Source organism: Triticum dicoccoides, chromosome 5B (assembly GCF_002162155.2).
Source record: "Triticum dicoccoides isolate Atlit2015 ecotype Zavitan chromosome 5B, WEW_v2.0, whole genome shotgun sequence".
NCBI lineage: Eukaryota > Viridiplantae > Streptophyta > Magnoliopsida > Poales > Poaceae > Triticum > Triticum dicoccoides.
The window spans coordinates 722,548,205-722,562,010 of NC_041389.1; the positions used below are offsets into that span (position 1 = coordinate 722,548,205).

Here is a 13,806-nt window from a genome sequence, read left to right on the forward strand (position 1 = left end):
TCCCACAAAAAATATATGGCAAAGGATATGGGGAAAGCATTATCTGATCCGGTCCATCTACATCCCTTGGCGCGATGATGGTAAACTTAGTTTGCAAGCACGGCAGTTTTTTATATAAAAATGAACTAAGATGAATTTGCCATGCTCACTAAATAAACTTGACATCTTTGAAGAACTTAATTTGCCATGAAAAACGTTCTATTTGCCATGGTCAAAACTCTAATGTCAGATTTGTAGTGGAGTCCTTTATTAAAAGGATTTTTTAATCAATTTGTTTCCAGCAGCCAATTTTATGTATGTGGAGTGCAATCAGCACTGGTTAATTTGTAACAAACAAATTAAGAGCGGGGTAGAAAGATTCGGGCGTATGCATGCATGCATGGAACGTACTGGCAATGTACAGGAGAAGCGGTCTCAGCTGAGCTGAGCAGAGCAGAGCAGCTACTACGACGACGACCAAGTCCCGTAGCTCCTATTTATGCGCCCTCCTCTTCTCTCCTCGCCAGCCCAGCCCACCCAACCTCCGATCCATCTCTCCCTTTCTTCTTCCTCTCGCAACACATCACACGCAGAACAACCACGAGTACGTCCATCTCGAGTGAGCGAGCGAGCCGGGCCATGGCGGAGGGTGCCGGCGCCAAGGAGAAAGAGAAAAAGGGGGAGAATGGCACCGGCGACGAGGGGAGCGAGAGGGCGAACAAGAAGCAGCAGCAGAAGAAAGAAGACGGCGACGGTGGGAAGAAGAAAGAAGCGGCGCCCGTGGTGCTCGGGGTGGACCTGCACTGCGACGGCTGCGCCCGCAAGGTCGTCAAGGCCGTCAAGGCGGCGCAGGGTGTGGAGGGCGTGGCGGCGGACGTGGCCGCCGGCATGGTGACGGTGAGCGGCAAGGCCGTCGACCCCTGGGACATCAAGGACCGCGTCGAGGCCAGGACGCACAAGCCCGTCGCCTTCGTCTCCCCGCCCAACCCACCCAACCCCAAGAAGAAGAAGGACGGCGGCGACACCACCGCCGAGGGCAAGAAGTGTCCGGCCGGCGACGGCAAGGGCGCCAAGGCCGCCGGCGATGACAAGAAGAAGAACAACAACAAGGAGGTGATTAATTGATGTTTAGCACGGTCGTGTTGATCAAACGTACGGTGATTAGTGTGCATGAGTTTGATGCTAATGGTGGTTAGTTTGTTTGTTAACTAATTAGGGTCCGGAGTCGACGGTGGTGGTGAAGATCGGGCTCCACTGCAACGGCTGCATTGACCGGATCAGGCGGACCGCGCACAAGATCGAAGGTAACTGCATAATTGACTGAGCATGCAACCACCCACCCACCCACTCTCTCTCTCTCTCTCTCTCTTCCTGCACTCTTCCTGCCATGCATGGCATGCATGCAGCACGTAGTACATTCATTCATGGAGTTGTCGTGCAGCAAGCCAGCAAGCGCTGCTGCGACACTGCATGCATGCATGGCTCTGCAAACCGAAATGATTGATTGGCCCTGGGTGCTGCATCTGCATGAATGCATGTAGGCGTGAAGGAGGTGAAGGTGGACACGGCCAAGGAGCACGTGACGGTGCAGGGCACCATGGACGCCAAGGCCCTCCCCGACGTGCTCCGGCGCAAGCTCCGGAGGGACGTCGACGTCGTGCCCCCGCCAGCGCCCAAGAACAAGGACGGCGGCGACAAGAAGAAGCAGCAGCAGAAGGACGGTGGCGAGGTCGCCGGGGAGCAGCAGCAGCAGGGACAAGGAGGAGGCGGTGGCAAGAAGAAGAACAAGAACAAGAACAAGCAAGGGGAAGAAGAGGCCGGCGGCGCTGCGGTGGTGGCGGAGCAGGCGTTCCCGATGGCGATGATGTACGGCGGCGTGGGCGGCGGAGGAGGGGGAGTGGTAACAGGGGGCTGGACGACGTCGTACCGGGTGGAGATGCTGCACGCGCCGCAGCTGTTCAGCGACGAGAACCCCAACGCCTGCGCCGTCATGTGATGTGATGTGAAGGGAAGATGCATGTGTTTGTGTGTGTTGCACGTATGCATGTGCGTTAGTGGTACATTCCTACTTAGTCGTGGTGGTACAGTAGCAAGTAGCCAGCTATCAGCTATGCCTATATATTACGTACGTATTGGTGGACCGGGCGCATGCATGTATGCACGTAAGGACTATGGCAAAATATAAGACGTACTGTTGCAGTATATATAGGGTTAATTCGATAAATGCCACTTGAATTCTGCCGATTTTAGCTTGGAATCGACAGAGTTCAAGTGGCATTTATATGTATAAGTTTGTGTTGTGGTTGGTGACACGATTCATTTCGATCGATCGATCAGGCATTCAATAACAATGGCATCGTGCAGACTGCGGCCGGCCTCGGTATGTGTGCACGCACTCGCCGGCCGTACGTACGTCCGGTCCGGTGCGGCGTTAAATTGTGCAGGTAGAGATTGACAGTGATCCATTGCTGGAGCTGGTGCAGGGGCAGACGCACAGCAGCCATGCCCATGCCGCCCGGCCGGCCTACGGGGGACGCCAGAGATCGACCGACCTGCAACGTACGATCGACGCCCATCCAACGCGCACGTACCACCCATCAATGTCTATGGCTGGCATGTGCATGTGCGAGCTGACCGCCGCCGGCCTCGTCAGTCATCACCTGCAACTGCAAGCGCAACGTGCCAACGCTGTTCCATCCCGTTCATTTCCCTCCAGGCGTCCGTGCGTGCCCTGGTGCATACGTACCATCCATCGTGTCATGACGACGAGCACGCAGAACACAGCAGGCGCAAGGAACAAATTTTGTTCAGCCTCCACACTTGCCTGTTTTTTTTAACACAACCACACTTGGCTGTTCAGGCAGTGCACACTGCACATCATCTGCTCATGAGGAGAGCCACTTTTCTTTTCTGTGGAGGTTTCTCGGACCATCTAGACGGGATGTCTCATACCGGCACCAAACGCTCGAGTGGCATGCCCGGGCACTACCTGGTCAGAAATTTACCATCGGGCAAACCCAGTCCAAATGTCCGAACTGACCAACAACCCTCGTACTCAGCCCTTATGTGCACTGACGGAGCTACGTGTTGCTGAAAAAGGTCATGGCCCATCCAGCCCATAGCAAGTGCAGTAGACTAGACTGGGCCACGGGTGCAAAACTATTGGGCTTTCCTTTCTATTGGCCCGCCCAGCATACCTTCGCCACTTCATATGTGGGATCCACCACGCCGGACTGAAGGACGTGACCCATGTGGAAACACGTAGAAACTAATGGGTCCGACGGGCGCCTCCTCCGATTTTAGGTGAGGACAGTGAGTACACATTCATGGCGCCGTTTCGGTGCGCCGCCCGAGGGACCCAATCCGGCTATCCCGACGGCAAGGGAACCCTAGCCCCGTCCCATTCTCTCCCCCTTTATGCGCCGTCGCTTAACCCCTATTCTTTCATGCGTCCACGGATCATACGAGGGCCCATTTTTGCTATGTATGGTTGTAGATCTCTCATGATCTAATCCATCCATCGATGTGACGATGAATTGATGATCGACCACTGACATTAACAGATTTCTCACGTACGTATAGCTACAAAAGAGAGGACCTGCTAGAATAATAACAAACGAAATTGAGGTTCGTACGTGTCAAATATCACTTCTCCATCGCCTGTCAAGTCCCTTTCACTTCTGGTTCTTGGCTGCATGTCTGCGTGCGTGCCGCTTCCCATGCACACACCTTATAGCTAGTCTTTTAAGACACCTGGGCACCTTAATTTGTAATTTAAGACCACATTTACATCTTGATGTAATATAGCAACAAGCATGCCTACAAGTTGCAGAGCCGCCGAGCCATCATGTTCATTGTCATTTGTTTGTTAACCTTGCTAGGCATCTATATAAATTGCTCCATGACAATTATAACAACCAAATTACTTGTTTGAACTTGAAAGAGTTACCTAGCTAAATATGAAATGCCACCGGCATAATCATTCAACACCGAGATAAAGTTGTTATAGAGCAAGAATAACAGGCACCACCACCAATCCACCATGGTATAAGAGCCGTTTATGCCTAGCATGATACAAGTATAAAAACAGGCGTCAATGCAGTGACTAAACCAACTGAAAATGAACCTGATCCAATAAAATAGTAGAAGACACATACGCAATGAAGTTTTGGGATACATAATTTAAGAGATTGTAAATATGCAAAAAAGACGAAAAAAGAGTGGTGTAAATGTGAAATCAGCATGAAACATTTTGGTTTGCTTTGGTGGACAATACAACAAACTGTCCTTGTACAACTTCCAGAAGCAACATGTTATCATCAGTGTGTGTTTGACCCATCAACACATACAACTAGATACCCTACAGATCGTTGCGGGAATTAGTTGCTATATGCTTTAATGAAAATTGGAACATTATTTTTTTCAATAGTTAGAATAGCTTATCAGAACATTAATATTAGATTGTTGTATTTATGTAGAATATTTTTGGAATATAAGTAATAGTGCAATATTTTTCACATGCATGGGTGCGAGGCGTATCAAGAACGAAACTAACGCGTGAGCCCCCGTGTCGTCCCTTCCCCGGGAATTAACCAGTTGGCCATAGTCACCCTTTGGGGGATAATCAGTAAATGTAAACAAACCAAAAATGCATACTCTAGAAAAAGATCATACCATCATAGGCAAGATTACTTACCCCAATTCGCCACTTTCCGTTGACCCGCCACTTGTTCTGCTTCCTCCGAAACACCATCTGTCCCTTGTTCCTACATGCATAGAGGGGGAAAACAATGAGCTTATCTAGAAGCACAAAATGTTCCCTGGAAAGGAACGATTATGATCAGGGAGAACAATGGTGGAACAAAAAGTAAAAATGCATGTCCGTCACTAACCATATTTTACGATAGCAACATGTGTAGATATGTTCAATTATGCTACAAGGAATTTTCATAGCATGTACGTCCGCAAATCTATACTCTGCCGACAACAATGTGTCGCTGCCCAGGTGGTATTGAGCAAGACAATGTTGCTTCCTGTTGAGAAAGACGACGGTGTCGCCCACAATGGTAGGAAACGCTTTGGAACTGACGCACATCGTCCTCCCTTCGATGAAGAGGGCGTTGCCGCCGATGCGTGTCATGGGGACAAACATTCCCAGCATAAGGTCAGCTAGTCTGTAAACTGAAATCTTCTTTTGATTGTGGCTTAGAATGACCACCAGGATCTCTGGGCCGCATTCTACCAGATGGTACGTGTAAAAGGTGTCGGGTGTGCTTGCTGGACATTTGGCAATCGACCTTGGTGGTGGCAGCCAGGGTTCCATTTCCACCGCCTGTTGCTGTAGCTGGGGCGGGCCGATCTCTAGCACCTCTGGTGAGGCCAAACTTGTGGTAAAACGGACCGCATATATCTTTCCTTGGAACGAGATTGGACGACAACTTCGGGAGGCGAACCAGCTTGAAACCCTCCATTGTCGATCCTCGGAGGTGGCAAAGACTATCTTGCTCCAAGGGTACGCCATCAAAATCATGAGCGATACGACTCCGTTCGCGCCCACGTTCATGGAGGCGGCACTGATGTTTCGTACACGGCACCACTTGACGTTGGGCGTCGTCGCGCCCACGTGCATCAGGAGGGTCTCCAGAGGCGGGAAGTCAAGGACGTCGCCGGTGAAGGGGTGAAGGAGGCGGACGGCGGTGTCATGGTCCCGCTGCAGCAGGAGGAGGCCGTCGATGGAGTCGAGGGCGCAGTGGTCCGTGAATAGCGGGAGGTGGGCGCGGGCCAAGGCGCCGGTGGAGAGGTTGAAGAAGCGGATGAAGCCGCGCAGCCTGCTGCTGCCCGGGTACAGGCCGTGGCCCTCGGGCAGCATCATCCACTGTCGTGGGTGGAAACGCTGGTCGACGATGCCACGGCCACGCGGCCAGGCAGTGCTGGCGCGCCAGTGCGCGCACACGGCGCGGAGCCGGACGTAGTCCTGCAAATCGCCGACCGCGAGAACCTGCCACGCGATCAGGTCCAGCAGCTCCCCGGGCAGCGCCGCCCACGGGGATGGGTCCCTAGCGATGGCGGCGTCGGCATCGGCATCGGCGACCCTCCGCCGCTTGTATCTCGACGATGACATGCTCTCGCTGCACGTACGTACCAGATGGTTCACCAAACAATTGATGCTAAATTGATCGATTAACCATAGAATAGAAATTTTAGGTTATAAGCACTATGCAGAGACGTACCAGATGTTCAAGACAATTAACTATTCATGCAAACCCTAAAATATACAGATAGAATATTTAGGTCATCACCAGGCAGATGCGTCTCCACGTGAAACGGCGGCACCGACGTGAATCGCGGCGGATCCAAACGACGCTCGGGTAGGGTTGGCGGCGGCGCCTGATTGGGGGTCGGAAATCTGATCGTGCCCTCGCACATGTAAACGTTATAGAAGTTGATTGATGATAGTGTTAGGGACGTGTACGTACGCGTCGTTGCTGATCGATCTCTTCCGTTCTTTCTTTCCTTCTTTTTCTAGCTATATATACATATACATGAGAAATACCCCTTACAAAAAGCTAATACAAGAGAAATACTCAGGCCAAGAGAAATCTAGCTGATGCTGGCTGCGAACCAATCTGTGGTTGGATGGTTAGAGGGCACCAGAGTTCAAATTCTGATGCTCACATTTATTTTTGGATTTACTTCAGGATTTTCGGCGATGCGCATTCAGTGGGAGGAGACGTTTCCGTCGACGACGAGGTGCCAACGGTGACATCGTAAATTTCAAGATGATATGCCGGCTCAGTCTTTCGAAGCAGTGGCGGAGGCAGTACCCAGGGACGGCAGCTGCCCGGGCTCAGCGGCAGGCTGACGTGTAATCAAAGCAATTAGTCAGGTACTAATTAGCTTTCTGCCCGGGCAAATAGTCTGTGGGCTGGGTCTACTTCTAAGCCCATCTAGTAAACTTCCTAAACCTAGGCCCAAAGGCTGCACGCATGCATCGCAAGGCCTACCGCAGTCGCCTCGTTTCGTGCTCGTCACCTCCATCTCGATCTGTTGCGATGGCTCGAGTCGCCCGCTAGTAGCAGTTTTGCAGAGGCAGTCGTCGGGAGCTGGCGCAGCGCCTCCCACGAAAGGCGGCAGGCCGGCAGTCAACGGTGCCTCCTCCCATCTATTCGTGCCCAGAGATTGATGCTTCGATTTTTTAGGTGACTGGATCCTGCGTAGCCTGGATTGATGCGTACAATTTGTGGCACCAGATTTCACTCTTCCGATTTGGGGGATTTTTTTTAAATGTTTGTAACTTGCAGTAATGTAGGCAATTGGGGATCTCACCGTTGATCGTTCCAAGCAGCTTCACTGAAGAAAATCGATCTCCGCTTTGCTTAGGTTTTTTTTTTTCTCGATTCCTCTATCCTATTCATTGTTTGTTAGTTCAATTATTCCAAATCATTGAATTTTAATCTTAACCCTCCAATCCATATTAATGGTGATTTCACATGAGAAAGTTTTTTATTCGTGAATCAAGTATTGAGAATGCAAATGTTGTATAGCCGAAACAAACTCTCAATTTATGTTGCCAACAATAGTGAGCTCATTCCAATTAAAATCTATGGTTCTCTAGTTTAATGCTTATAAGTACATAATATGTATCCAATTATTCGAGGAAGATGATTTGTAGCACCGGGTGTTCCATCCCCCAATATGAACATTAAGCTTAAAAAAATTGAGAAATTTGATAAAAAAAGGACTTTGGGATACCAAAATTTTGGAGTACAATCTACTTTTGTGTGAAATTTTGTGAAAAAATACCAGAAAATGTATCCGTGGCAAAAAAGTCAAAAAATTACTATGTACAGAAAAAAAATTGTTTGGATGAATTTTAGTTCAAGATGTATTTTATTCGCGACATATAAGTTTACTGGTATTTTTTCATGAAAAAATCACACGGGAGTAGATTGCGCACCCAGGTTTGATATCCTCAAATTCCAGATATTTTTCTTAACAAAAATGTTTTTTTTAATTTAATATTTGTATAGGGGTATGGAGCATCTAGAAGCTCATGTGTAATTCCCATTATTCGATTGCAACTCGTTGAATTTTTAGTTAGCTTGCAGTCCGCCCCGGCTCCTAATTTTTTCTGGCTCCGCCACTGTTTCGGAGGTGCTCATAAGGATAGTGTGTGCGTGTGCATTCATAGGGGTGAGTGTATGCGCGTGTATATGAGCGCTTGCGTCTGTACTGTGTTAAAAAAAGCTGATGCTGGCTACGACAACACTCACAGGTGTCGTATCCCTTCTTGGAGGCGCTGCCATGGCCTTTATTGGTGCCCGTCTTCGAGCATCGGGGGAAACCCTTTAGATCTGGTCGTTTGGATCGGATGGTGGCAGCGTCATGACGTCATTCACCTTCCTGAAGGCGCTATCTTGCTTGCTTTGCAGCGTCCCCGGTGTTGGATTTGGAGATGTTCGATGTCATGCTGGTTCGTCTGCTTCTCTAGTTCTAGGCTTGGTGGGTTTCGTTGTGTCTTTCTTCTGTTCGGGCCGAGCATCCCTTGTCTCTCTGCTTCGGGTTCCATGCTCATGCCATCCCGCGTTCATGTCATGTGTTGTGTCTTTTATTGTACTCATTATATTTCCTTCTATCTATGAAAATATGCGCAAGCTTTGCGTATTCGTGAAAAAAAAGCTAATACGGAGTACATGAGAGCCGGTGATGATATGGCAGCAAAGTCGCATTTAGAGGGGAGTCGTAGGTTGACGTGTTTAGATGTGGGGTGCAGTCTCGATAGAGACAATTTGATGCCTGGGAAATTTAGAGGGATGATCGAGGACGGTGGTGAGGGGGAGGGAGGGGTGGCGAGGCGCGTGCTAGAGCACCGTGGGCAGCGGGGTGCGCCATCAGGCAGCCTGACGACGGTCGTACGCGGGTTTAGGAAGATCATGAGATGAAGAAGAAAGCCATTGACCAGTTGATCCCTTTCTTCTTCATACATATGATATAGATAGATAGATAGATAGATAGATAGATAGGGGTTCAATATTATTATATTATTTATACACATATGCATGCATTGGCAGCTCGATCGGAGGTCATGACATGATCGATGGCAACTCGCAGAAGAAAAGACATGGTCGATGGTACGTATACACGCACGCGGGATGGAAGTGAATGCAGCGGAACAATTTTGGTTCTAAGTAGTGCAGGTGAACAGGCCTGCCAGGTCGCACATGCGAATGCTATGGATTTTATTTTTTGGATGAAACGCCATGGAAATTGATGGTACGTGTAAGATCGATCTCTGCCGTCGGGTACTGCGCATAGGCATAGGCATGGGCATGGGCAAATGTCGTTTCAATCTCACTCTGCATCAGTACGATGCGGTACTGTAAGCAGATCCAAAAAACAACCCCTGTTCACCGGGACACATTCAAAAGAAAAGAAAAGAAAAACTCTATGTTTTGAGACCGCCTACATATGTATGAGTCGTCTAAAAAAAGTTCACTGTAAGTCGATCTTGCCTCCCTCCTCCAGCATCTCCCTTTTGGCACTGAATATTGCTTCCTTTGCTGCCTTGTAGATGATGGGGCTCGGCCTGTGTGGGGCCGTGGGGCGCGGATTTTTTTAGCTCGGGTTTCTGGACACCTTTTATCCTTATCCTCCAATGTTGCTTTGAGATCCATACTACACATCTAAATTAGTACATAAAACTTTCTCTTTTTTGTTTCTAGTTAGAATGTTTTGTTGTGCTCAAAAATTTGAAGTTCATATGTTCTTGCACGAATCGCAATGCAAAATTGGATGGCTAGATAAGGGGTGTCCATGAGCCTATGCTCCACAATATGTTTTCGTGGGGCTGTGCATTGTAGTACATGATGCTCAAGAGATGAAGACTGACATATATATATAGTAGCTATTGGGCAATCCCAGATTGTCTTTCCTATACAAATCCATTGTTGCTTCAAATCTCTTGATGTAATTGGAGGCAGTGGATGTTTGAGTCAAGTCATGAAATGTTCTTGCTGTTTAGGTGGAGAACAATCGCACTGACAGAAAATCAGAAAATGTTATCCCAAATGAAAAAAAGAATTCATATGGACGATGCTATACAACACACTTCCACTTCAACTAAGAACCTATAGTCTACACTAGTATAAAAGTTACGAGTCAATCAAAATGATCCAACCATCCGATAGAATCAAACCCAAGGGTTCATCAATTTATTTTTGATGTCAATCCTCACTTAACATATATAGTTAATTAATCCTCTATCTGACACAACCCAGTGCATATTTATCACAAAGTGCATAGTTTGTGCAATATATATATTTTGCACATGCCGAGATACTAGTAAGGAGTAAAGCTGATGATACATATGCTTAGACATGCAACGTGGGCATACATCAGCAAACGATAAACAACATAGTGTATTGCCATACTGTTCTCCTAATCGACTTCAATGAGTTCGGCCACTCTTTTTTTCTCCTCCTTGACAGGAGTAAGTTTGATCTCGTTGTTTGGCAGATTCCTCCACATGCCCACAGAAAACTTGACCAATAGATGGACAGAAGTATCGCCGTCTCGGTATATGATTTCACACAGCCTAAGGTTCTTGCACTTGAAATGTGGCAGGTCCTTAGAATATGACTGACGGCGTTCCATCACCTCCTTTGTAGGTTGGTAATCTGAGACCTGTTGAACAGCACAAAGGAATCAATATTACACAATGTATTGAGTTACGATAATAGTTGATGAAATAAGTAGTGGTAGCACCTTGCAATGGCGCAAAGTGAGCTTCTGCAGGTTACATGAGTTCTCTAGGTATTGTTGCAGGCCGAGGAAGTCATCGCTGATTCGGCACTCATCTAGGAACAATGTTCTCAGGTTCTCAAACTTGAATAGAGGAAGATTCTCATGACTCTCATTGACCAGCAATTTTTTTCTTTTCTTTTTTATGTAAAATGGGTTGTAAGTTTATTTATCAGCACAAAGAGATAAATCTCTTCAGAGGGTGCATGACTTGTCATCTTTGAATGCCTCCAGATAAACTAAGGAGAAGCAAACTAAATAAATAGAAGTGGGGTGTTTGCAAAAATAAATAAAAGTGGGTATACGTCAAGAAGAAGATATTACCGCGACCGCAAAATGTGACAAGTGCAAGGTTGTCACGTTAGACAGCGCGCCAAGAATGCCCAATTCGTGCTTGATGTCGTGCTCGATCCAGCGCAGATGAATCTACGCATCGACGAGACGACATGGTGTGTGGTTTAGTTGGATCAATAATGTGATGGAGGCATTAGAGATATATTTGGGATACGTGTATTTGGTAGTCTAGGATTTATAATCCGTCTCCTACCTTATTTTCAGGAGAGGCTTCTTGCCCTCCAAGTCTTGTACTCAATATGTACTCAGCCCCGAGGCTCAATAATACATCCGCAACAATCCCTTTATCTCCCTTCTAACATGGTATCAGCCTAAACGATCCCAACCATAGCCGCCGGCCGTTGCTTCTGCTCCGCACGCCGCCCCTGAGGCGGTCGGCTTCCATGACCGCCGCCGGGGGCCGCGCCGCTCGTACCGAGGGTTCGTCCGCCGAACGTGTTGACCGGCTGCCCTAGAGAGTCTTTTTCTCGAGCCTTGCTCCGGATTTTCTCTCTCCCGCCGGTCATCTTGATCGGTGTTTATTTTTTGGTTTTCCGATCTAAGATCGGCTTGCGTCGCCCGCCGCCGCCGTCGACATCCGTGCGCCTCTACTTGGACACCGACACGACTATCGGTCTCATCACCGACAAGGCGGCCTTGTGCGGCACGGCGGCCTGATAGTCGTCATCCGCGCATCCGTCCGCCGATCGTTCTGCACCGCTCGCCGCCGTCTTCATCCGATTGGGATCCTACACCAACCAGCCTCCATCCGGATGTGTTGCATCCACTCCATGCAGACTTCATCATCACCAAGGAAAGAGGAAAGGAGACCCATGCATCGTGCTTAATATTCACAGCCCATGGCTCCATGGCCAGGAGAGAACCTGAAGCTACCCTTGTGTGTGCGCGCGCGCTCCAAATGCAAACAAGTGCAAGCAAGAACAGTAGTGCACTACTGATGCAACCAAGCAGTATACACCAAATTTTAATTAACTGAAAAGGTTTCAGTTAATTACTCAAACAAGAGCAGTGCACTACTCTACTCCAGGAACTCCAGGAAATTGACAGGGGTAGCAAGTTAATAGGAAATTGACAGTAGGGCTACTACGGGAACTCCAGAAACTTGACAGTAAACTTGCACATTCAACTGTTCCGGGGCCATATCTGTATATGCTAGGCTCGTCAAGTTTAACCTGAGTATTCCGCGTGTTCAACTGTTTTGCACCCGTTGTATTTGAACATAGAGCCTATCACACCCAATCATCACGTGGTGTCTCAGCACGAAGAACTTTCGCAACGGTGCATACTCAGGGAGAACACTTTTTGATAATTAGTGAGAGATCATCTTAAAATGCTACCGTCAATCAAAGCAAGATAAGATGCATAAAGGATAAACATCACATGCAATCAATATAAGTGATATGATATGGCCATCATCATCTTGTGCTTGTGATCTCCATCTTCGAAGCACCGTCGTGATCACCATCGTCACCGGCGCGACACCTTGATCTCCATCGTAGCATCGTTGTCGTTTACGCCATCTATTGCTTCTACGACTATCGCTACCGCTTAGTGATAAAGTAAAGCAATTACAGGGCGTTTGCATTTCATACAATAAAGCGACAACCATATGGCTCCTGCCAGTTGCCGATAACTTTCGGTTACAAAACATGATCATCTCACACAATAAAATATAGCATCACGTCTTGACCATATCACATCACAACATGCCCTGCAAAAACAAGTTAGACGTCCTCTACTTTGTTGTTGCAAATTTTACGTGGTTGCTACGGGCTTAGCAAGAACCGTCCTTACCTACGCATCAAAACCACAACGATAGTTTGTCAAGTTAGTGCTGTTTTAACCTTCGCAAGGACCGGGCGTAGCCACACTCGATTCAGCTAAAGTGAGAGAGACAGACACCCGCCAGCCACCTTTAAGCACAAGTGCTCGTAACTGTGAAACCAGTCTCGCGTAAGCGTACGCGTAATGTCGGTCCGGGCCGCTTCATCTCACAATACCGCCGAACCAAAGTATGACATGCTGGTAAGCAGTATGACTTGTATCGCCCACAACTCACTTGTGTTCTACTCGTGCATATGACATCTACGCATAAAACCTGGCTCTGATACCACTGTTGTGGAACGTAGTAATTTCAAAAAAAAATTCCTACATACACGCAAGGTCATGATGATGGCATAGCAACGAGAGGGGAGAGTGTTGTCCACGTACCCTCGTAGACCATAAGCGGAAGCGTTATGACAACACGGTTGATGTAGTCGTATGTCTTCACGATCCGACCGATCCAAGTACCGAACGTACGGCACCTCCGAGTTCAGCACACGTTCAGCTCGATGACGATCCCCGGGCTCCGATCCAGCAAAGCTTCGGGGATGAGTTCCGTCAGCACGACAGCGTGGTGACGATGATGATGCTCTACCGGCGCAGGGCTTCGCCTAAACTCCGTGACGATATGACCGAGGTGGAATATGGTGGAGGGGGGCACCGCACACGGCTAAGGAACGATCCGTAGATCAACTTGTGTGTCTATGGGGTGCCCCTGCCCCCGTATATAAAGGAGCCAGGGGGGAGGAGGCGGCCGGCCAAGGAGGGCGCGCCAAGGGGGGAGTCCTACTCCCACCGGGAGTAGGACTCCCTTCTTTCCTAGTTGGAATAGGAGAAGGGGGGAAAGAG

General features: G+C 48.5%; 1 protein-coding gene and 1 pseudogene across 1 annotated transcript; one reads left to right on the top strand and one right to left on the bottom strand.

Moving 5' to 3' along the window:
• The first annotated feature begins 473 nt into the window (after positions 1 to 473).
• LOC119306865 (heavy metal-associated isoprenylated plant protein 3-like) lies at positions 474 to 2,183 on the top strand. The gene is made up of 3 exons (XM_037582975.1): positions 474 to 1,092; positions 1,196 to 1,283; positions 1,521 to 2,183. The coding sequence occupies exons 1-3, from the start codon at positions 619 to 621 to the stop codon at positions 1,973 to 1,975; spliced, it is 1,017 nt and encodes a 338-aa protein (XP_037438872.1). The 5' UTR covers positions 474 to 618; the 3' UTR covers positions 1,976 to 2,183.
• Positions 2,184 to 2,576: 393 nt separating this feature from the next.
• LOC119310755 overlaps positions 2,577 to 13,806 on the bottom strand; it is a 17,981-nt pseudogene continuing 6,751 nt past the window's right edge.

Coding starts and splice junctions, on each gene's coding strand:
- LOC119306865 (XM_037582975.1), top strand. CDS start 619: ATGGCGGAGGGTGCCGGCGCCAAGGAGAAAGAGAAAAAGGGGGAGAAT. Junction 1,093..1,195: donor AGAAGAACAACAACAAGGAG/GTGATTAATTGA, acceptor TTAACTAATTAG/GGTCCGGAGTCGACGGTGGT. Junction 1,284..1,520: donor GACCGCGCACAAGATCGAAG/GTAACTGCATAA, acceptor GAATGCATGTAG/GCGTGAAGGAGGTGAAGGTG.